The sequence below is a fragment of the Callospermophilus lateralis genome, chromosome 9, assembly GCF_048772815.1.
Source record: "Callospermophilus lateralis isolate mCalLat2 chromosome 9, mCalLat2.hap1, whole genome shotgun sequence".
Taxonomy (NCBI): Eukaryota; Metazoa; Chordata; class Mammalia; order Rodentia; family Sciuridae; genus Callospermophilus; species Callospermophilus lateralis.
The window spans coordinates 8,782,211-8,804,683 of NC_135313.1; the positions used below are offsets into that span (position 1 = coordinate 8,782,211).

General features: G+C 49.0%; 1 protein-coding gene across 1 annotated transcript; it reads left to right on the forward strand.

The window, feature by feature from the left end:
• The first annotated feature begins 1,800 nt into the window (after positions 1-1,800).
• On the forward strand, positions 1,801-21,796 carry Sp110 (SP110 nuclear body protein). The gene is made up of 12 exons (XM_076865911.2): positions 1,801-1,825; positions 1,946-1,993; positions 4,491-4,638; positions 5,844-6,012; positions 8,252-8,500; positions 8,829-8,912; positions 11,012-11,089; positions 12,683-12,751; positions 13,495-13,644; positions 18,730-18,828; positions 19,283-19,450; positions 20,202-21,796. Exons 3-11 carry the CDS (start codon positions 4,513-4,515, stop codon positions 19,435-19,437), a joined length of 1,179 nt encoding a protein of 392 aa, XP_076722026.1. The 5' UTR covers positions 1,801-1,825; positions 1,946-1,993; positions 4,491-4,512; the 3' UTR covers positions 19,438-19,450; positions 20,202-21,796.
• Positions 21,797-22,473: the final 677 nt, after the last annotated feature.

Here is a 22,473-nt window from a genome sequence, read left to right on the forward strand (position 1 = left end):
TAGTACAGGTGGAACTAATCTGTAGTCACAGATGGTCTACCATTGCCCATTGCTTGGGTTGAGGAGGGAATTTTCTGCAAAGGATACAGGAGAGCACTCTGGTGTGTTGAAGATGGACTGCATCTTCATTGTGGTGGTGCCGATATTTGCTAAAATTCATCACAATATTCACTTAAGTTGGATCCATTTTATATACCCATAAAATTGATCTAAGAAGAATTATACGCACAGTGAAGCACATCTGTAATCCCAGGGACTGAGGAGGCTGAGGCAGGAGGATCACGAGTTCAAAGCCAGCCTCAGTAAAAAGCAAAGTACTGAGCAACTCAGTGAGACTGTATCTCTAAATAAAATACAAATTAGGGCTGGGAATGTGGCTCAGTGATAGAGTACCCCTGAGTTCAATCCCTGGTACCCCCCCCCCAGAATAAAGAATATACATAATTTTAATAAGCTCTCACTGTAGAGGTCACTTGCATTGAAATTAACAGGCAAGGTTTTCCCCTTCTGTGTTCTTGAGCATGTGTTGCTTAGAATAAACACCTTTTATCCTTATTCACTCTTTCTCATATAATAACCTTTGCCTGATCTGACATTTTGACATTCCCCCCCCCCCGCCCTTTCCTTCACCCTGCTTTTGCATCTCTGGTGCATCTCTGAGCGAGTCTGGAGGAAGTTCTTGCTGCTGACCTCTCCCTCCATGAAAGGTTTTCCAGGTGAAGTGGAGGAGCTTGGGAATTGCAGTGTGACCCTGACATAGACAGTCACTCCCTATCGCCACCGATCCCCTGCACCCGCAGCACTTATGGCATCCTTTCCTGTTACCCTGGGCTTGCTGTGGCTTCCACCGTTGTCCCCACTGCTGGGACAGACTGCACTGGGCCTGTTGCTCTGTCCCTCCCTGGCCGGCAGATTGTGCTCACACCTCCACGGAAGCACGGCGGGCTCTCTCTCCTGCAGGTCTCCTCGGCTTCAAGTGTCCATAGACCCCAGAATCATATTTCCCATCTTTTTTCCTGAGGGCTTCATAGGTTTCCTGGAATGGGGGACTTCTGGGTCAACTACATTTAAAATTAATGACTTAAATAGAGTCAAGCAGATGGCTACATTTCTCACAGATCTCCATGCCCATGCACACTAAGAATTTTTAAAGGGGGTGTGCCGAAGCGGGCGCGCGCCTGTGGTCTCTTTGCCTCCCTGATCTGGAGTCCTCTCCTGGCGTGGCTCAGCCTCTGGACCTCCAACTGCGCAGAGGGGGGCGGCCTCTGCGTGATCCCCGCTGGTGTTCAGGTCCCTTTATTTGCAATTTTCTCATACAATCGTCTTATCCTGATAAACTCTAGGCATCTCTGGCACATCTTCCTTAGCGGTTGGTGTGGTTGTGATGGCGTCTAGTAAATATATTCAGTTTAGAACATTTCATCATCCAAGGAAGTACAGAATGAGGAGGAGTCGTTCATTCCGGGGAAATGGAAGTGCGTAGCCAAGGGGACAGGCGGTGGATTCCCAGTTCCCTGGCCCAGGTCTGGTCCCCTGGGCCTCCTCCCCGGTCTCCCACTTGGGGCTGGGAGACAGCCGCTCCTCCCCACCCGCTGGGGGCGTCCGAGCCGGAGGTGGGGGAGGCTGCGGGCACCGGCCTCCGCTTCCTGCCTGATGCGCTCGTCGCTTTCGCTTTCCTTTCCTGCGCCACCAGGCCAGGCCCATGCACTTCCTGTTCCTCCGCCTGGCATCGGTGTCCCTGCAGTCCTCCCAGGCTTCCCGGGGCGCCCGCCGGCCCAGCCCCTAGACCTGGAAGGGGCCGAGCGGGCGGGGAGCCAGCCCCCAGGTAAGTGTCTGTCTGTCTGTCCGCGCTGCCCTTCAGTCTCGGTGGACGGGCTTTTATCATTGGCAGCCACCCCAGGGTGGAGCTCAAGGATTTAAAATCTAAGGCTCTTTTTTTGTAAAGGAGTGTTTTCCAGAGGTGGAGAAGGCACGCGGGCTTCTCAGGGGATTGGTAAGACGCGGACGTGCAGCGAAGCTGACCCACGGCCCAGCTCCCTTCCCTGAGGGCCAGCCTGTTGCAGAGGGTGCAGCCGATGATTCGCCATCTCCCCAACCCGACCCTGCGTCTACCTGCGTTATCCACTCCACAAGCCACCAGCAGAGAGACTGGTGGAAAAGAGAAAATAAGGAGAGTCCTTTTAATTTCCTCTCTAGCATGTCATGACCTTTTTATATCGTTTCTTTAAGCATGTTCATCATTATTTCCTTGAAATACATTTCCAAGCCTGGCTGGTGGCACACGCCTGTAATCCCAGAGGTTGGGAGGCTGAGACAGGAGGCTCATGAGTTCAAAGCCAGCCCCAGCAACTGCAAAGCACTAAGCAACTCAGTGAGACCCTGTCTCTAAATAAAATACAAAATAGGGCTGGAGATGTGGCTCAGTGGTCAAGTGCCCCTGAGTTCAATCCCCAGAAATTTCTGGAGGTGGAAAATGTGTCCTACACATTTTAGGACATTTGATGCTGGTTGCTAAATTAGCTACGGAGGATCTCAGCCTGTTTGCATTTCCATCCAGTGTCTGGGATTGTTGCTGTTATTTTCTATCTTGGCCAAGACAGATGTGCGGTCACATTGTCTTTCTGTGCATTTTTCTAATGACTAGCAAGTTAAGCTTTTCACAGATCATTGCACATGTGGCTTATTCTTCTCTTAGTTGCCTGCTCGTGTTTTGTTTTGTTTTTTTTCCACTTAGACGTTTGTATTTTGCTGATTTGCAAAGTCCCTTTACATAATAAAAATCTGAACATAGTAATCTATGAGATGTGGCATCTTTTTTTTTTTTTTTTAAGAGAGGAGAGAGAGAATTTCAATATTTATTTTTCAGTTTTGGGCAGACACAACATCTTTGTTTGTATGTGGTGCTGAGGATCGAACCCCGGCTGCACGCGTGCCAGGCGAGGGTGCTATCGCTTGAGCCACATCCCCAGCCCAGAGATGTGGCGTCTTTCATAGTGAGGAAACAGGAGATGAAGAGTCAGATAAACCCTGCTTTGCCCCTGGATGCCTTGGGCTGGTTACTTAACCTGCCTCATTTTCATCTTTCAGGATGAGGAAGGAGGAGTTTGGTGAGGTCCTATTTGGAATGCTGTTGTATGATGAAGGGTCCTAAGTGAAGCCCGGGGTGGGTGTGGGGGTGGCCTCCCTCAGCCTGGGAAGTGCTCCTTCTGCCTCCCATTGACTCTGCACTCACCCTTACACTCTCTCCTCCCTGTGCACACCATTCTCTATCTTCTAGGATTTCTTCATGAAGCCCGCATCTGTTCTCCTTTACCACTGCTGTTGTGGATTATTATTATTATTAATATTTTTGTTTTATGTATTTATTTATTTGTATATGGTGCTGAGGATGGAACCCAGTGCCTCATGCATGCAAGGCAAATGCTCGACCACTGAGCTACAACCCTAACCCCGGATTATTCTTTTTTATCTTTTTTTTTTTTTTTTTTTTTTTTGCCAAATTTCAATGGGAGTAGAAGCATTGAATGTGCCACTGTCACAAATGAAGCTGGAGAAAGTAGTGCCATGTTGCCTTGTCTTTTAAAAATCTCCAGGTGACTGGGTCTTTGTTAGTGCCTTCCTGTTGTCAAGGTCATCTGCAGATTTTCTGCCTGTTACAATTTGTATTTTCCATGATTCATAAGCAGTCTGTTTTGCACTTGTCACGTAGGCACGGCACAAGGCAGGTGTGTTGTAAGACGCGAGTGGTCAGGTGAAATAAACCACTGAGGTCACCCTTGCTGATCAGACTTTCACATCCTTCATGGTTTTATTTATTTTTTCATCTGCTTATGTCAAAACGTTGGGAGCTGCTTATTAGAATTCGTAAATACTATCAGGTTTCCATCTACCCATTTCCAAGTGGTCCCTGTTCCCTGAGCTTGGCTGGTTGACAGCTCAGGCTGCAGCCCAGGCCATCCAGTTTAACCCAGCTCCGTGTGGCTGTGAGTGCAGACCTACAACTCAGAAGCCTGCAGCCAGCGAGCTGGGATTGTTCTCAGTTCTTCCCCTGCCAAGCTGCACAACCCAGGGCGAGGTTCATGAATTTCTGTGTCATTGTGCTCAACAGCTAAGTGGATGGAATCAGAGCAGTCAGCTTGCAGGGGTTTGTGAAGATCCAATAAGCTACTGCGCATGAAACCCTTACAACAGAGTGGTGCGCAGGAAACACTCAGGCACACCAGCAGTTTTTAATATCCACCTCAAGTTCACGGGAGACCCCTTGGGGATCTGGGCATCATCGGGCCAGAGCCTCTCAGCCTTTGTTGTTGCTGGGCCCTGCCTTCTCCTCCCTATGTCTTTGAGTCTTTTAAGCAGACATTGCTTGTGGACTGCTAAGGGATGCCTTGGGGACCTGGATGTCTGTCTTGTGTGCCTCTTTCATGCAGAGAGCAGCTCCCTGCACACCTGGGAGGTTTTCCCCTGTTTTCTCATTCTGCCTCTCTCCATAGGACGATCACTGTGAGCGGGGCCATGGAAAAGGCTCTTCTTCAGCATTTCATATGCCGGAAGCTGGAGATTTCCTACGCCATACAAAAGCCATTTCCCTTCTTTGAAGGCCTCCGAGACAAGTCCTTCATCACTGAGAAAATGTACAGGGTGAGTGGTGTGGACCCTCCCCTTGGCAGCCCAGTCCCTACCCAGTGTGCCCTGTAGCAGATCTCACACCGCCAACCACCCGGGCCTCTAGGGTGTGGGAGGCCAGCAAACGCGTCGTACATGATCGCAGGAGGGCGGTTGGAAGACAGGGTGTCCTAGGGCTGCCTTCCTTTGACAGTGCCATGGGGACCACCCCATGGTGAATCACCACAGACCAGGTGGCTTGAAACCACAGAAATTCATTCTGTCACAGTTCCGGGGGCCATAAGGCCAGAATGAAGGTGCTACAAGGTTGTTCCTTCCAGAGCCTCTGGAAGAACCTGCTGCCTGCCTCTGTTTTGGCTTCTGACGGCTGGTTGCTGGCACTTCCCAGTATTCCCTCCCTTGGGGACGCATGGCTCCGATCTGTTCCCATCTCTGCGTCACCTTCTCTCTTCTGTGTTTCCTCGCTTTTCCTTTCTTCTAAGGGTACTTGCATTTAGGGCATCTGGAGCCCACCCTAATCTAGGATGATCTCCTCTCAAGATCTGTAGCCTAATCACATTCTGCAAAGCCCCCCTTTCCAAACAAGTTCACATTCATTCACATCCACGGCTCCGGATGGGCATCTCTCTCGGGGTCGGGGGAGTGCCATTTGACCCACTGCATCCTCAGGTATTGCTCACAGTCCCTGCTGATATAAGGCAGGGCTGTCCACATATGGCCATGTGGACAAAAGTGGCTCCAGGCACAGGAAAGTGCCAGTCATGCTGGAACAGTCTTGTCCCCGGCTCGGCCTGGGTGGCTCCAGCTCCCCCTCAGATCACAGCCAGACAGCACTCCTCAGAGGGGTCTCCTCCCCCACTCGCCCTGCCCTGCACCCTGAAGGATCAATTGCACAGTGGCACCCTTTGGCTCCACTTTCCTTCCTTAAAACTCTCTCTTCCATCCAATGTTCCTGAAAGTGGAGTTCACAAGAAGACTGAATTACTTTCACGAAGGCTGCATAAATTATTTATTCCTACAACTAGGCACCCCAGCATATGTGAAGTTAACATGTGGAGCTACAACCTCTTTACCAGAGAGGATCGGGTCTATAGTTTATTTCACATGTCTTCTTAAAAGAGTAAACTTGCTTTCCTGTAACTTAGAAAACCACAAACGTATAATGACTCTCCATTCAGTTCTGAATCCTCCATACTAATCCTTCCCTCCATTTTTTAAAGGAATCGCTGGAAGCCTGTACAAATTTGGTCCCTGTGTCCAGAGTGGTGTACAACACTCTCACCCAACTGGAGAAGACATTTAACCTTTCACTTCTGCTGACATTGTTCAGCCAAATTAACCTGCGTGAATACCCCAATCTGACGGAGATTTTTGGAAGCTTCAGAAGTGGTAATGTGATTGCTTGGATACTTCTTGCACTTGAGGGGTTGCTATGCTGAAAGTTCAGGTTTGTTTCCATGTCAACCCCGGCTTCCCTTTGGCGTGGCTGGAGGGCAGCCCTTCTTGCCTCTGTCCCCAACTCTCTAAGATGAATTTCTAGAGGAGAGAGACCATTCTGCCTAACCTGTCCTGTGCATTGGGGGATTGCCCAGTATCCTGGACAATCTCTAAGGAATGCTAAGGTGACAGAAATGCAAAGCCAGAGAGACCAGGTCCAACAGAAAGATAAGGAGAGTCAGATGGAAAGAGAAAGGGATAGGGATGGAAAATAAGAAGTCTCTCTCTTTGTTAGTGCGGTATCCCACCTACTTTATATGACTCTCTCATGCAATCTTTTTTAAAAAATATTTATTTTTTAGTTGTAGTTGGACACAACACCTTTGTTTCACTTGTTTATTTTTGTATGTGGCCGAGGATCGAACCCAGGGTCTCGCACATGCAAGGCGAGCGCTCTACCGCTGAGCCACACCCCCAGCCCCTCATGTAATCTTTAAAACCCTGTGAGGTCCTTATTAGCTGCTCTTGACACACAAGGAAACAAAGCTCAGAGTCAACTTTCTGTTTAGAAACAGAGCCAGAAGTGTGGGTTTCCTGATGCAGGGCTCAAGATCATAACCACTATTTGAACAAGGCCGCAGGAAGGCATATTGTAAAGCTGAGAGAGGAAGAAGGTACCTGGAGAGGAAGGGAAGGATCACGAAGAGTCTGAGGCAGACTGGAGCATGAAGTACGCTGAGAGAGAGGGAGAGCTGTGTGGTGGGCACCTCCCCATCACGATAAAAAATACCTGAGGGAATTAAGTTATAGAGAGAGAAGGTTGATTTTGCTCACCGTTTTGGAGGGTCCAACCCATGATCAAGTCCCTGTGGCTTTGGGACTGTGGCAAGGCAGCACAGCATACTGAGTGTGCGGCAGGACAAAGCCACTCACCTCAAGGACAGAAAGGGAAAACAGGGGAGACCAGAGTCACACCCCCAGTGACTTCCCACTCGGCCCCACCCCCTACGCACAGCGCTGGGTACCAAATCCTCAACACCTGGGCTTTGGAGAGACCTTTAACATCCAAACCATAGCAACTGGGTAAACACAGGGGAAGGAAAAAGGAGCAGGGACAAAAAAAAGAAGCAAGAACGAGAGGGCCAGGTAGTAAAAGCACTGTCTGTTGGAGGAAAATGTTTTGGCCAAAGTGTGTGGTTCTGGCAAGGGAAGGACCTCCAGGTCAAACTCGATGGTGACATCGCCTTCGGTGGAGTCCCTGCTGTGAACAACTCCTCTGCTCCCTGACACTTCACAGCAAGGGACTCCTCCCTAAAGACACAGGATGCCTTGAGCTAAGGGGGCAGCAAAGGGAGAGTCCTCTGGGAGGGTGCAGCTGTGCCAGGACCCTCCTCCTGGCCCTTCCGAGAGCCCCGAGAGTCACATGCCTGGGCTGGGATCCCGCGTCCTCCTGCATCTGCTCCTCTCTGATTTTTGTTCTGGGTCCCTTTTGAAAATGTATTCCTTTTTCTGTCCACTGGTTGAGGTCCTTTTGCTTCTGAAATAAATAATGGAGAAGATTGTAACAAAAACCCATCACAAGCCTTTCAGAGGAACAGCGTGGGGGAAGCCGAGGGCCTGGGCTGGTGGGGTCAGGAGGGAAAGTTTGGTGTGGCCACATGGTCAGGTGCCGAATCAGCAGAAGTGAGCAGAAACCAGAATATAAATATTTTGATCCACCCTGTAAGGAATTTTCATTGTATCTTAATTTGCTCTAGGGAAGTATGTTTATTAAAACAGAGACCTCTGTTAAAATTATGGCATTTATATCATTGACTAAATTCTACAAAACCAAAATTAAAGAAAGTTAAATCCCTGGGTACAAAGTCAAACTCAACTTTACATGTGAAACCATTTTGGGGGCAGATCAGGGGTTAGATGCAGTGATTATAAAACGGAATGCCCACATCAATAAATAGAAAGGACCACAAATTCGTATAAGTCCTTGCAGGGAATGAATAACTCCATGTCCCCGTCCTCTTGGAGATAGTATATTAAGAAATATCCTGGGCTGGGGCTGAAGCTCCACAGTAGAACCACTTGCCCCAAATGCTTGAGGCCTCAGGTTCAATCCTCAACACCAAGAAAAAAGAAAGAAATCCCATTCCCTAGATACTTTGGGTCCTGATGTGTTCTCCTTCATCAATCCCAGTGGGTGCTTCCTATGGAGAAAGGAGCAGAACCACAGCCCTGCCACTCAAAGCCCCAGCAGAAAGGTGCACGCTGCTGCCGCTGATCTCACCTCACCCTCTCTCACTGAGTCATCTGTCCTGTGCGCCCAGAGTCAGTGAGCCCAGAGCAGCCTTGCAGCAAATCCACGTGACCCTGGATGAACTGCCCAGCACCTCTGACCCTGCCACGCCTCCCCCTGACCTAATCCAGGAAGGAAGAAGCACTCCAGGTGAGAAGCAGACCCTGCCCGGCACCCTTGTATCCCCAGCCTAGCCCACACATGCCGTGGGGCCTGGATCCCTGGGTCCTGCCCTTGTAGCTCATCTGGTCCTTTCCATGCACCCTCTGCCCACACAGACCTTTCCAAAAAGGATCCCAAGCTCCGCCAGGGGGCACGATGAGACCTGGAGCCCAGAACACCTGCTTCCCATTCCTGGACATCCCAACTTTCCAAAGCCCCTGGGCCTTGGTGCTCCATCTACCCTGGGCATTTTGGTCATTCAGTGTCCTCCCTGACACCTAGTCCCTGTAACCTAAGATTTTTATTCCTCCTTCAGCGGCCAGTGATAACTTAACACCTGAAATAACTGAGGAAGAAGACTCACAAGAGATGCCCAGCACTCCCCCTGGCGCTGGGCAAGGTAACATTGATCGGGGCTGACTTGGCTTAGCTCCAGGGGGCTGTGAAGGGAGAGCGGGCACCTGTCAACTGAGAGGCCATGGCAGGAACCTTGGACAAAAGAGCTGGGGATGACAAGGGGCGGGTGGTTCACCAACTTCAGTGCAAAGCAAAACAACAATCAAATCTCTTCTGAATTGATGTGCACCTTGCACAACACCCACGTGGTAAATGCTTACCTGGACCCTCACCCCACCGAGTATGCGGACCTGCCTTTGTGTGTCAGCCTTATCCATTCTTCTTTGGATTAGATTATAAGAACAATGCTATGGAAATTATTATTAGAAAGTATCATAAAATAAGTTGGACCCAAGTTAGCTTCTCAACTTTTGTCACTTGTTCTCCCCAAGCCATTTTTATAATGGAATTGGTTACATTAAATATTACCGCGGTCTAGTACTATTATTAATTATGTTATTGTCAAAAATGATATTGTAGATTCTGAGCTCTCTGGTACCAGTATAATAAGGGGTCCTATTTGATCCAAATCTGTTTCCTGTGCACTTTCCCGATAAGATTGACATAATAATCAGGAAGCTCACAACAATGGATGATTCCATCTCCAAGATTTTCAAAAGAAAAAATACTGTTATTACACTAATAAGCATCTTATTGAGAGTGAATAATTGTTCACTTCCTCACTCTGTCTCACCCTTGCCTGGGCATTGGTGCTTGGTCACCCATTATTTTTACTAGTTGGAATCGATTACTTTCCACCTCCTCACTCTGGTCCCCACTTTCTGGTCCTGGAATCTAGAATTTTTTATTTCCCTCTGGTCAGTGTCCTCCAGTGACAACCAGACCCTCAAACAAAAGATAAGGAAGACCATACCCCCTCAGGCCCTATTCCAGGTTATTCTCATTTGGACCTTTTTGTGTGTACCAAGAAGGAAAGCCATTTGCATCTTCTTGAATGGGGCTGTCCCTTCTCTGAGCCGCCATCTTGGCCCCATTCCAGCTGCTCACCCAGTGCTTAGGACAGGCAGGAGACCGGAGCTCCTGAATGGAAGCAGAGTCCCAGGGCAGGGCCTGGAGGCAGGTCTGGAAGAGGTAGGCACCAGTCATGGAGGTCGGAAGCCCCAGTGTACCTGCTAAACTTGGACTCGAAGTACTATATGGCATCTGCAAAGGGAGAGCATTCCTCTACCACCAGGGATTGTAGCGGGAACCGCAGGGGAGAAGGCCACAAGAATGGAGGCAGAGCCACTTTTATTAGGGAATGCTCAAAACTGCCTGCCGAGATGCAAAGCAAGCAGAAAAACACTGGGTGGCCTGAACAGTGAGTGGAAGGGCCACACAGATGGACCCACCTTGCCCTCACTCACACTGACGGTGGGGAACTCCCACCCTCAACCCTAGTTATTTTTGTATCATTTGGATTTTTGAAAGCAGATATTACTAAAGCAATGTGAAAATAGTAAATTGTCTCAAAAGTTCAACAGTTGCTTATCAACACAGTCACCTGCTGCTATGTAGGCAGACTTGGAGACGGATCTCCTAGAATTGTGTAGAAAAGAAGAAAGTGGCGTCCCTACGTGGGATGGACCTTTATTTATTCTATTTCAAGTCCTCAGCAAAACCAGCAGAACTTGGTTCATATTTGCTGTGAGTAGGTGCTAGAAGTACTGCCCGCCCCTTACCTTTTTCAACAGTCCTCCTCTACAACTGTGCCCTGAGCCCTCAGCCTCCTTCACTGTTTCTCACAGTGAAATGGTCACAGGTAGAGCAGTGAGTGAATGTCCATGTGCTGACACCTAAGCAATAATATGTTCCTGTGGCCATCAGAACTCAAAGTCACCCATTCCCTTCACTCTCAGCTGAGTTCCCTGAGCAAGGGCTGCTGAGCCTTGTCCTTCTCTTCCTCCCGGAGAAGGATTCTCTGTAAGTGGGTCCGACAGTAACCACAAGTTGGCACGGTCAAGGAAGAACCCTCCGGCCTGCAGATTCCAAGGCCTGCAGGACATGCGCTCTCTCCCTTTACGGGGTCTCCCTTTGACTCCCCCAGGCACTTTCTCTTCAGCCTCTTCTGAGCTCTGAGAGGAATTTTGTGTCTTTTGCCAGTGGTGACAGAGAATTCTCCAGAGTCAAATGACCCAGAGGAGCCCCACGAGGCACCTAGCACACCTCCAAAGAAGAAAGGTAAGGATTTCCTTTCTCTTTAGATGTCAAGAGAGTGATTTTGGAGCTGCTCTCTGTGGTTCTGGTCACATCTTGTCAAAAGCAACCCCTACGTGTCCCTAGTCCTGATGGCCAAGACTCCAAAGGCCTTTATAGAAACTGTGACAAACCAGAAGGCACTTAGACACGTGGAAATAAGCAACTGTCAGAATCGCCTGCTCTGAAGCCCTCCGAGGCCCGTATCCACAGTTTCTTAGCCTGTTAGTCACACCCATTTCTTGAGCTGAAGGTTGCTTCTCCTGAACAGAACTGCTTCCTCACAAGACGCAGCCAGCCATTCTCTGCCATCCGTCACCCACACCTGTGGTCCACACCTCGCCACCCTCGACCCCATCCAGTCTCTTGCTCCCCATCCTCTCCTTTGAGGCTCAGCCATTCAATTAAAACACCCTTCTCTCCAGCCCTCTCATCTGTTGGCTTCCCTGTCCCTCCTTAGTTGGCCTGAGGCTGTGTTTCTGTCACCTTAGGTCCCACCTTAGTCCTGGATGCCTGCAGGACCCATGAGGACAGCAGATGGGCCATCCAGTACTCCGGCCTCTCAGCCCGTCATCGGCTCATTTCCAATGACTTTTTCCTCCACAGATTCTTGGCTGCCTGTGCCCAGAGCAATCCACAGGCCTTACCATCACCCAAACAGCCTGATTTCCCAGTAATTAAGCATTCCTCTTCTGATACCTGTTCTTCAAGTTTTCTACAACTGTCCTTCAACTTCTGATCTCTCCTTCTCAGCCCAGTACTAGAATAATAATAAATTTAACAACGTCCCTCTCTGTTTTCTTCCTCACAGTGTGTCCCCTCTGCAGCTGTCCTTCAGTGCTTTTGAATGACCTGTCCACTGGCCTTTCCTCACACCCTCACCGGCTTGGAGTCCGAGATCCACCACCTCATAGCCTGTTGCGGTCTTCCTAACCTGCCCTGCCTCTCTGTCTCCCCCCCCCCCCCCCCCCCCCCCCCCCCCCGCCAGTCTCCAAAGAACTTTCTTATCTGCTTCTGCACACGGCATCTGAGAGAGGGCGCTGCTGGGCAGTCACAGGCCTGGCCAAGTGCCCCTGCTGTGTCTTCCTGCCACTGTCCTTTCAAGCCCTGCGCTGTCTTTTGCAGCTTCTCACGTGACACTCCCCGTTACAGTAGCAGAGGAGATCCCCTCACTCCCAGCCCCCAGCCCTGACGGCCACCCTCTGCCCTCCCTTCCTCCCCTCCTCACAGTATCCGCTGTCCCTTGCTCTGTGGGTGTTCAGATCTCTCTCACACCAGGGCCGTCTGCGGCAGTGCTCGGGCCTGGCGGGGCTCATCAGAGGAGCTTCAGCTGCCTCCACAGCTTCCCCTTCATTTCTAGAAATGTCTTGCCTCGGCCTCTCGTCTCTGTTTCCTTTCTCTTCTCTCTTTCCTTTCTCTCCTCTCTTGAGAGCCTCTTCTAACCCCACTTCTCCATTAAGCAGTACCCCCTGGCCACTGTGGTGTCCAGACCAGAAGTAAAAACTGAGTATCGCTGACATGGAAGGCTGGCGGATCTGTATGTATAACCATAAAAGATTCTTTATCCTTTCTTTTTAGGAAGAAAAATAAGAAGAAATATCTGGTCAACTCCAAAAAAGAGACGTCAGAAAAAAAGCTGCCCGAGAGGTAATAGAATGAGAGGGGGCGGGACCCGCGGGGAGCTGTTCAGGCCTGTAGTTGGGAAAGGGGGTTGAATCGTATTCCAAAAGCAAGGGGTGGGGTGGGTCATTGAAGAGCTCTCAGCAGTCAAGGGACCTGACCTGATTTTAAATTTCACAGAGCGAGTTTGCTGCTGTGTACAAAGTGGCCTGGAGATGAGCAAGAGGCAGATCACATCCCCCAGTCAAAGAATGGAAGGGGGTGGGTTTTAGTTTATATACATGATGGGTGCCACCATCCTAAAGGGAGAATTAAAAAATTAAAAAGCCAGGCACGGTGGCGTACACCTGTAATCCCAGAGACTCAGGAGGCTGAGGTAGGAGGATTGCAAGTTGAAGGCCCTAGATCCTATCTCAAAATAAAAAAGGGCTGGGGATGTGGCTCGTGGTAGATAACCCCGAGTTCAATCCCTGGTCCCAAAAACAAAAACTTTGCTACTTTGAGATAAGATGGACAGGATCCTGGTCCTCACCCTAACCTGGTGGTATTTCCAGAGGACAGAGAAGCTGCAGTCTTTGATGTTTATAGCCTACAGATGTCTCCACATTCTGGACGTCATCTCTCTGTACTTGTGAATTTCCAGTTTTCCTGGCACTTTGAGACTTAACCTAGGAACCGGGGCAGCAGGAGAAGGGCAGGAAGGCAGGTCACTAGGGAGGGGAAGGGGCAGCTCTCTGTGGACCCCAATCACAAGTCACCGCTTGGTCCAGAGGCATCCTCACCTGGGCACAGAAATGAAGAGAAGCTCCCAAAACTGAATCAGGAGACTCCAAGGAAGGATCGCTCAACCTGCAGCCCGAGGGTGGTGACAAGGGCCCAGAAGGCTAGGATCACACGTGCCTGGGCATCCAGACAGGACCGTAAGTCTGGGGAAGGAATGGCTGTCCTGGAGCAGGTGCGGGGAGGGAAGGAGGGGGAGGGCAGGTCAGGGGAGAGGACCGCAAGGAAAGGACAGCAAGGATGTTGGCGTGAGTGGTTGTCGGGACCGGTGCGTGAGTCTACATGTGTCGTCTGGTGCCCCTCACCTCGGCTTTGCAGCTGACCCCTAGCCCACGGATCTCGTTTTGATTGGTGGGGTCGCCAGTCCCCCCCCCCCCCGGAGTGTGAGAAACTCCTCTCTGATTCCCACTCACCACTGTTGGAGGGGCACCTTCCTCGGGATGGCTACGTTCACAGGAGGATTTCCTAATGGTTCACTTCTGGAAGCGAAATCACTTAGTCAGCAAGTCCTCGTATTCTAAATTAACACATGTTCATCATCCAGTGACCCAAATGGTTCACACTTCCGTTGACCTCACGGAGATACCCTTGACCCTGCACCTTTACAAATAATAAGACTTTTCTGTTTTCCAAACATGAAAGCTCAGAACAATAACCCACTGGCTCTTCCTGAGTTTCCTCCTGCTGTGCCAGTGGCTAAATGTGCCATAGATACTGGGGTCCACAGTGTTCCCAAGCCCCAGCAGCCTCTAGAGGGGAGACACCCAGCCTGTGAACTCCGGATGTCCAGGCCCTGACTTGGCCAGGGATATGCAGACCAAAGTGAGAGGGTCGCTTCCACTTGGAGAACCTGCCTGCCCCTTTCTCTCCACTGGAGAACAGCCATTTTTGGATTTGTCAAGAGTTTTTTCTTTTGAGCATCATCTGTTTACAGTTACTAATTTTTTTTTTACATAGAACTATTCATTTCAAGCTTTAATCAGTTAAAGAAATTAGTCCTTTGTAGCACATGTTGTAATTTGTCTTGCTTTTCGTCTTTTACTAGAGAAGCTTTTGGTGGTAGAGACGTTTTATTACTAATGTATACAGGCCAATCGGTTTATCTCTAGCAGTATGGCCAATGATAGTCTCTCAACCTTGGCAGCCACTGACATATGGGGCCAGATAACTGTCCATAATAAGGCAGCCCTGTGCATCAAGGAATGCCTAGCAATGTCCCTGCCCCTACCTGCTGGACACCAGAAGCACCTGTTCCTTGTCCTGACAAACAGAAAGAGTCTAAATATTGCCTGACTTCCTCGTGGAGAGGGTGGGGGTGGGGAGCAAAAATCGGCCCCCCATTGGAAGCCACTGCTTTATGCCATGTCCTTCTTCCTTTAAAAGCCCTTTCTAGATCCAGGCACAGTGGTAGTGACACTCAGCAGCTTGGGAGGAGAATTGGCAGGAGAATTGCAAGTTTGAGGCCAGCCTCAGCAACTTAGTGAAACTCTTGGCAATTTAGGGAGATCCTTCTTCAAAATGAAAAGGACTTAGGATGTATTTCAGTGGTGAAGTATCCCTAGGTTCAATCCCCAGTACCAAAAAAATGGGGGACGGGAGCCCTTTCTACATAGGATCTATGTCTATACAAAATATATACACATATATAAATTATTAAAATGGCTTCTCTAATACTTTCTATCTGTGACCACTTTGAGCTTGCTGTTTTCCGTAGGGCTGTAATTTTCCTTTCCAAGGGACCACACCAGATTTCTCACAATGTTGGCGGGTTGGACACCAAACACTTCACCTCCTGCCTGCCCCAGGACCCCTCTCATGTCCTCTGTACTCACCCCCAAGACAAATCCTGCTCACCCTCCTCCCTCTCTGTGCCCTACCCTCACATCCTCCTTAAAGATCCCATCTGCCCTGTCCTAGCTGGTGGGGTGGGCTCCCGTTCCCGCCATGCTCCTCAGAGCCCTGTATCTCTTCTGCCTGGCTCTCCTCCCAGCTGTAATTAATTTGCTGCCTGCCTCCTGGGGACCTTGTGAAAGTCACAGGAGGTGGCACTGAGTGAAGCAGATTTGCTTGTTGCTTCATGTCCTGCTCCTCTGTGCCTCACAGTTTATACTTAAATAATTAACAAATAGAAATATTATTCATTCTTCTTCATCAAGTGTGAATACCAACCAAAACCAGGGCCAATTACAGTGCACCTGTGTAAACTGGAAAAAACCACTCCTTCCCCAATACACCTGTCAGGGTGGAGTCTTGAAACCAAGCCCTTTGCTGCCCCCTGCTGGAAGACTATGTACTAAGCATACACAAGGATTGTGTTTCTTATGTGACTTAAAGGTCCCCCCCTCAAAGGTGGAATCCTGGCTCATTGCACAATCCACGACACCTTGTGTATAGGCCCTGATAATACAAGTAAACGTATCACTTTACAATTGATAAAGCACTTTGTTCTACCTTTTGTCATCTAATCCTTACAATAAACGAGTGTTAAGCCCATTTTGCAGATTCAATTAAAGGGTAAAAGACATGCATGGGCTAAAATCAGCCTGATTGGTTCTAATCCGAAATCCTTTGTTCTTTACGTTGGAAAACTAAATAAGTAAACCCAAATACCTCCTAGTTTTGTTTTGTTTTTTAATGAAACACTGGAAGAAGCAGATATATGCCAATAGTTGTCCCTCTGCCTCTGCGTCTCCACCTCCTCAGCTGTACACCTGGTTCCTATCTGTGAACACTTTGAACTTGCTGTTTTTCGCAGGGCTGTAATATTCCTTTCCTAGGGGCCACACCAGATTTCTCACAATGTTGGCGGGTTGGGCACAAGCGCTTCACCTCCTGCCTGCCCCGGGACCCCTCTCATGTCCCCTGTACTCACCCCCAAGACAAATCCCGCTCACCCTCCTCCCCCTCTCTGCCCTGCACCCTCACTTCCTCCCTTAAAGAGCCCATCTGCCCTGTCCCAGCTGGCGGGGTGGGTTCCCGCCACACCCCCGGAGCCCTGGTTCTCTTCTGCCCCGCTCTCGTCCCAGCTGTAATTAATTGTGAAAGTCACGGGAGGTCACTAATCGAAGCAGTCTTCACTTAGACCCGTCACCTGGTATCTTCTAATTTAATGGTGTGTCTGTTGTTGGCTATTTCTCCACTTACGGGACGAGCATGACAGGGAATCGAGCACCTCCATTCCCAGGCTACCTCCTACACTGTGGGCCACCAGGAGCTCTCCCCAGATCTGAGTCCCCATCTACATAATGAGGACAGTGGCCGCCTCCTCTCTGTCACCCATTGTGTGAGGACAGTGGGCTGCCCTTCTATCTCCTTGACCAGTACTTTTCCAGTTGCCCATCTCCCTCCCCTCCCAGCCCCCTTGTGCCTGGTCACACAGCTCCCATCCTTCCCAGGCGCCTCAGCTTTCCATGCATAATTTTCACCTCGGGTTTTTCTCTGAGATTTCCAGGAATTAGTCTTCGGCTTGCCAATTAGGGTTTTTCCATCCTGCTGCCCGGCCTCTCTGGGCTTTCTTTTCATTTCCTACCTGCTCTTCTTTGTTTCCACCCTCATTTGCTCTTGAATTGCTTCCCCCCAGGCTCCCAGCTGTTTGCTCTCACTTGCTAATGGTGATCCAAGTTCCCCGCAGGTGTTGTTGGAGCCCCCCCCCCCCCCCCCCCCCCCGCCTGTTTGCTGAGCTGGGCAGGTGAAGCTGACCCAAAAAGCACTCCTGGGAACTGACCAGAGGCTGCCCTTGGGGGTAGGTGGGTGCCTTTGAAGTCCTCAGGCCTAAAGGCCCAACTCCCTGGGTGGCTACCTGCAGCAGGCACCGAGGGAGGGAGACCTGAACCAGGGCTCTGCAGGTTGACTCGCTGCCCACACTCATCCCCTGTGAGCATGTCTGGGCCATCTGTGTCCTTAGAGCTCTGGGAGTAGAAGGCATTTCTGTGAAGATGGGGAACTATAGAGGGTCCCCAGGGCTGTGCTGATTTCCCCCAGGGCTGATGACTGCACTCAAGGCCACCTGTAGCTCTGCCTTTCACCCGAGATAGGAACTGGAAGCAGAAAATTTCCCACTCAAACTTTATGACAGTGAGCACCCTTAGGAACTACTTCTAGGAGCTGCAGAGGAGAATCACAAGCCACCAGGTCTGGCTCCCAGGCCACACCTGAATATGGTGAATGCTGCACCATATTTCAGAGGAGCCTGGAGACACATGAGGGAGTCCGCTGCTCCGGGAAGAGTGCGGCCGACTGTTGAAACCAAGTCCTCCTCCCCTGCAAGGTTTCCTCACACCCGTGCCCAGCCCTGCGGCCACCCTGCTCCTCCAAGGATGGGCACTTGGGCTGGCAAACCATGCTGTCACTCCTCAGGGGCTCTCTGCTCTCAATCTCCCTCCCTTCCCACCCCGTCCGTCTCTCCTCTTTCCAGTAACTGTCAGATTCTTCACTAAGATGCTCTTCTTTCCTTTTCCGACAATGCCTTGATTACTCATGTTTTCTTCTGGCTCTTCCAGTAAGTGTGTGAAACAGCACAGGGTTGGACCACTTTGTCTCTTTGACTCATTTCAGGTGGAGCCTCCTCCATAACTCAACCTGAGGCATGGGCAAGGCATGAGTAGCCCTTTCCCCTGTCCCCCAGGACACGGCTCCTGCAGAGAATTACCCCACAGTGAGGTCAGAGGGCTAGGGAGCAGGAATTGCTGACATTTATTTCAAAAGCTTTTCCAATTGCTTCTCTTGAATCCAAATCCAAGATCCCTCCTTGGGGGTTCTGAGCTGCCAGATCCCCCTGTTCAATTTACAAATTAATCCACAACTCTCTAGAGTTTTCTTTTATTCGTAAAAGAAGAAAACAGGAAGCCATGAAATTAAAAATGAGAGCAAACACTGAAAACGGACACCGTCTCACTTAGCCAAATCCTTGTTTGAATTAGGAATAAACTTATGAGCAAAGACTTTTTCTCCAGCTACATGATCGCAAAGAAATATTCTAGATGGGATAAAGTTCTACTAAAATGCTCTGTCTAGTGTGGGGCGGTGGTGGTGGCGGTGGTTTATTTACTGTTCACCTAACTAATCTGACACTCAGGATGGAGGACTTCCTGTGGCTGAACCAGAGAAGCTTCCCCAATACCATTTACATTATTGTTTGTTATTATTATTGGAATCCCAGGGACGGGGAGCATTCAAGAGGAAATGTGAAGGAAGACTAACCCAAAATTGTTCTCTTCTCCTTTCAGAAAAACCTAAAGATGACCTCATGGATTTTCTGTCTCCTGAACTTCCTGTGACCTGTGGTACAGCAAAAGGGATTTTATATAAGGAGAAAATGAAGCGAGGTGAGTCCTTGGTTATTCTGTTCTGTGGATCCCGCGGTGATAGAAGGAAAGAGAAGTGCCTGGGCAAACCATGTCCAGTTCAGGACATGGACCCTGCTGGACAGGCTGCAGAGCCAGATAGGCTTCCTGTGATGGAATTTCCAAGGGTTTCCACGTCACAATCTCTCAATCAGGCCTCTCCACCCCGCATGGAAGTCGTCCGTGGACCTACAACCTGCTGTACATAGGTGTCACATACAATACAAATCCTGTCGCACTCCCTCAACATGCACGCAGGCTCAGTGCTCCCTTCAAGCTTAGAGAAGGGGAACCCAGACTCCCCTGCTCCTGCCCCAGCTCACAGGAGTCCCTCTGGACCCAGGAAGGTGAAGCACCACCATTGGGAGCTCAGAGGCTGGGATGAATTCTCAGAGGGTCAAGGTGGATCTCAGAATGGGCTGCCTTTTCTTCCCAGGCTCCTCCAAGAAGTGCATTCAGAATGAAGAGGGAGTGTGGTTCACACCCCAAGAATTTGCCATTAAAGGAAAAGGGAGAAATGCAAAAAACTGGAAGTGGAGTGTGCGCTGCAAAGGAAAGACCCTAAGTCAGCTGCTGGAAGTATTACAGTGACCAGAGGCTGCAGGTGACGGGTTTAACCTTGGGAGGGTGAGAAGAATTTCATCAGGATTCAGCAGCATGATTTAGAAAGAGCTCAGGGCTCACAGAAAAAAGCTACAGGTGACAAAGTTAGGATGGATGCTGATGAGGAAGACCTTCAAGGCCAGCAAAGTAGCGTGAGGGTTTAAATGCAGGGGAGGGGTAAGGGCTCTAAGAAGCTTAGTCTGGCAGTTTGGATGGATTGGAAAGAGGGTAGCTGAAGGCTGATGCTGAACAGCCTCCCTGTGTCCTCTGCCCAGTAGATACCTACTGAAAGCCCAGCTCACCTGGACCCTCCGGGAAGTGTTTCCAGGCCACCGTCACTGAGCCACCCTATGGCTCAGTGGCTAATCTCTCCTCTGCACTTCTAGGGCCTACGGTTCCTGTCCTCACCACAACTGCAGATGTGCCAGTCTTTGTGACCCCAGGACCCAGCACAAAGATTCCAATAATACTCAAAAAAATTATGATGGGGATGAAATCATAAGGATTTTATCTAGAGAGGAAGAATGGAAATGGAAAGGAAGGTCTGGGAGAGAGGAACTTGGATTTAAGTAACAGGGGAAAATGATTTTATCACTAAGTACAGCCCACAAGAAGTGATTGTGGGAGGGAGCTTTGGCTTGCCTTGGGTTTGAGATCTAGTGTGACGTCCAGGCACAGAGATTCCTAGGAAGGAGGAAGCTCAGTATTAGCTTCCATAATAACCTCATTCATTGAGCCCTTCTCTCTTGCAGGAAGGACTTTTCTATCCTCCAGGAATAAACCTCAAGAGAGGAGTAAATGGCAGGTGTTCCTACTACATTTCTGGTCGCCTTGTTAACTCTGAGCCCCTGAGTGTCCCAGCTCGAAGCCGCCCCTCACTTGGGCAGGGTGACTTCATGACAACTGCCCTAGCACCCTGCTGCCAGCACACTGCCACTGCTTTCATAATTAATTTGGGTGGGGAAGTAAATGACTCTTCAAAATGAAAATTGAGGGCTGGGGTTGTGGCTCAGCAGTAGAGCGCTCGCCTAGCATGTGCAAGGCCCTGGGTTTGAACCTCATCGCCACATAAAAATAAATAAATGAAATAAAGGTATTGTTCCAACTACAACAACAACAAAATATATATATATATATATATATATATATATATATATATATATATATATGTATATATATGTATATATATATATATATTAAAAAAATGAAAATTGGGAGGACAAAAGCTGGTGTTTTAGAAAAAGATCTGGCTCATGGGTGACCGTCCTTCACTGAACACCAAGTATGGCTCAGTGGTAGGTGCTGGTTATCTGTAGCACTGGGGTGGAGTCGGGTTTGAGCTGTGCTTTTCTTTGCAAAGCGCCCTCCAGGCAGCATGGCAGGCCTGCATGGCTGCACCACCCTCTCCTCCTCGACCTTCTCTGCTAGCTCATCCATGTCCTCCAGGCTCAGGTCCCACTCCTGAGCTTCATATTAGGTGTGAACTTCCACCTCTCCTGTCTCGCCTGGGAGACTGGCCTGACCCTTGGCTGGATTCATTCAGAGTTTAAGGCACTGATTCTGCAGTGACATCTGTGGGATGAACCATCTTTTCCATGCTGATTGGAGGTACCGTGGGAATCAGGGATGCTCAACGTAATAGCAAAAAGTTATGGAAGAACACAAACCCCATCAATATTATAAAATAAACCGATATATCGGCAGAATGAATTATTTTGAAAATATATGTGGGTTCCTAGGTAATGCTGTGGTTTGAATGTCCCCAAGAAAACTCATGTTGAAATTCAGTCTCCATTGTGAGGTGTAAGAGGTGAACACTTAATCCAATTATGATGTGTGGAAGTATGGCCTTTAGGAGGTAATTAAGGTTAACTGGGGCCATAAAGGTGGGGTCCTCGCCCAGTGGGACTGTGGCTTTATGAGAAGAAGGGGAGAGACCTGAGCTAGGACCCTCTGTCTTGCCATGTCAGTGCTGAATTGCCTTTGAACTTACCAGATTAGGCCCCTGATCTTATCTTGAATTTTCAATGCCCATGAACTGAATAAACCTTTATTCTTTATAGATTGCTCTGTCTGGGGCATTCCATTGTAGCAACAGAGAATGGGAAGCCACCAACAAGTTTTGAGTTAAGATTATGCTGGTAATAATGAGTTTGGTTTATGGGACTATCTAGGCCTGTGGCCAAAAATGCATCTGAAAGAATCAATTAGTTATTCTAGGGTAGAATTACAGGGACATTTGCTTTCTGCGTTGTACATTTGCTTTCTGTGTTGGTACAGTTGAAATTTTTGTGATGACTCTATTATTTCTATAACCACAAAAAATAAAGATCTTGAAAATCTAGAACATTAATAGCCGTATTATTATTGTACCTTCTAACTCTTATAATGCCATGCGTTACACCTGACAGCCAGGGCACACTTGACTGGCCTCTCAGACCCGCCTACTGGCAGCCACACTGGATCAGGAGAATGAGCTTAGTTCTCTCCAAGGGTGGACCAAGGCAGGCCTGTCCCTGGCCACACAGTCCCGCACTCCTTACCCACAATCCTATTCCTTTGTTAGTATGTGGATGCTAATGAGATTTCTCTGAATGTCCCTATAGTTAGTTCTATATTTGTTCTTTTTGCCAGACTAGGTTTTAATGTAGTGTTCTTTTCATTTGTCTTGCTTGGGTACCCTAAGCCCTTTCAGTACACATGTAGTTCCTTATATTCTGCTTCATTAAACCTTTCTGATGCATTTTTCTTTTCTAGGCTCACTTTTAAGAATACATATTCTCCATGTGCTATCTTTTCTCAGTCCTTCCTGTTCATCATTTGTGGGGGGATGACCCCCAAATTATTATTCTTCTTATACCTTTATTATGAGACTTAAATATAACTTAATGCAATTGTAATTTGATGGTCAACATTTTAAACCTAAAGAAGCTTTAGCATTTTAATAATGCGACCTGCTGTCTATTCACCAAGACTCAAGGGACATAAACTTTGCTCGACATTTTTCTCAAGACAATAGTAGGA

What these genes read in the sequence shown, in the direction of transcription:
- Sp110 (XM_076865911.2), top strand. Translation starts at nt 4,513, where the DNA reads ATGGAAAAGGCTCTTCTTCAGCATTTCATATGCCGGAAGCTGGAGATT. An exon ending in TCCCCCTGGCGCTGGGCAAG is followed by an intron (nt 8,913 to 11,011) that starts GTAACATTGATC and finishes GTCTTTTGCCAG; the next exon opens with TGGTGACAGAGAATTCTCCA. An exon ending in TAAGGAGAAAATGAAGCGAG is followed by an intron (nt 18,829 to 19,282) that starts GTGAGTCCTTGG and finishes TTTTCTTCCCAG; the next exon opens with GCTCCTCCAAGAAGTGCATT.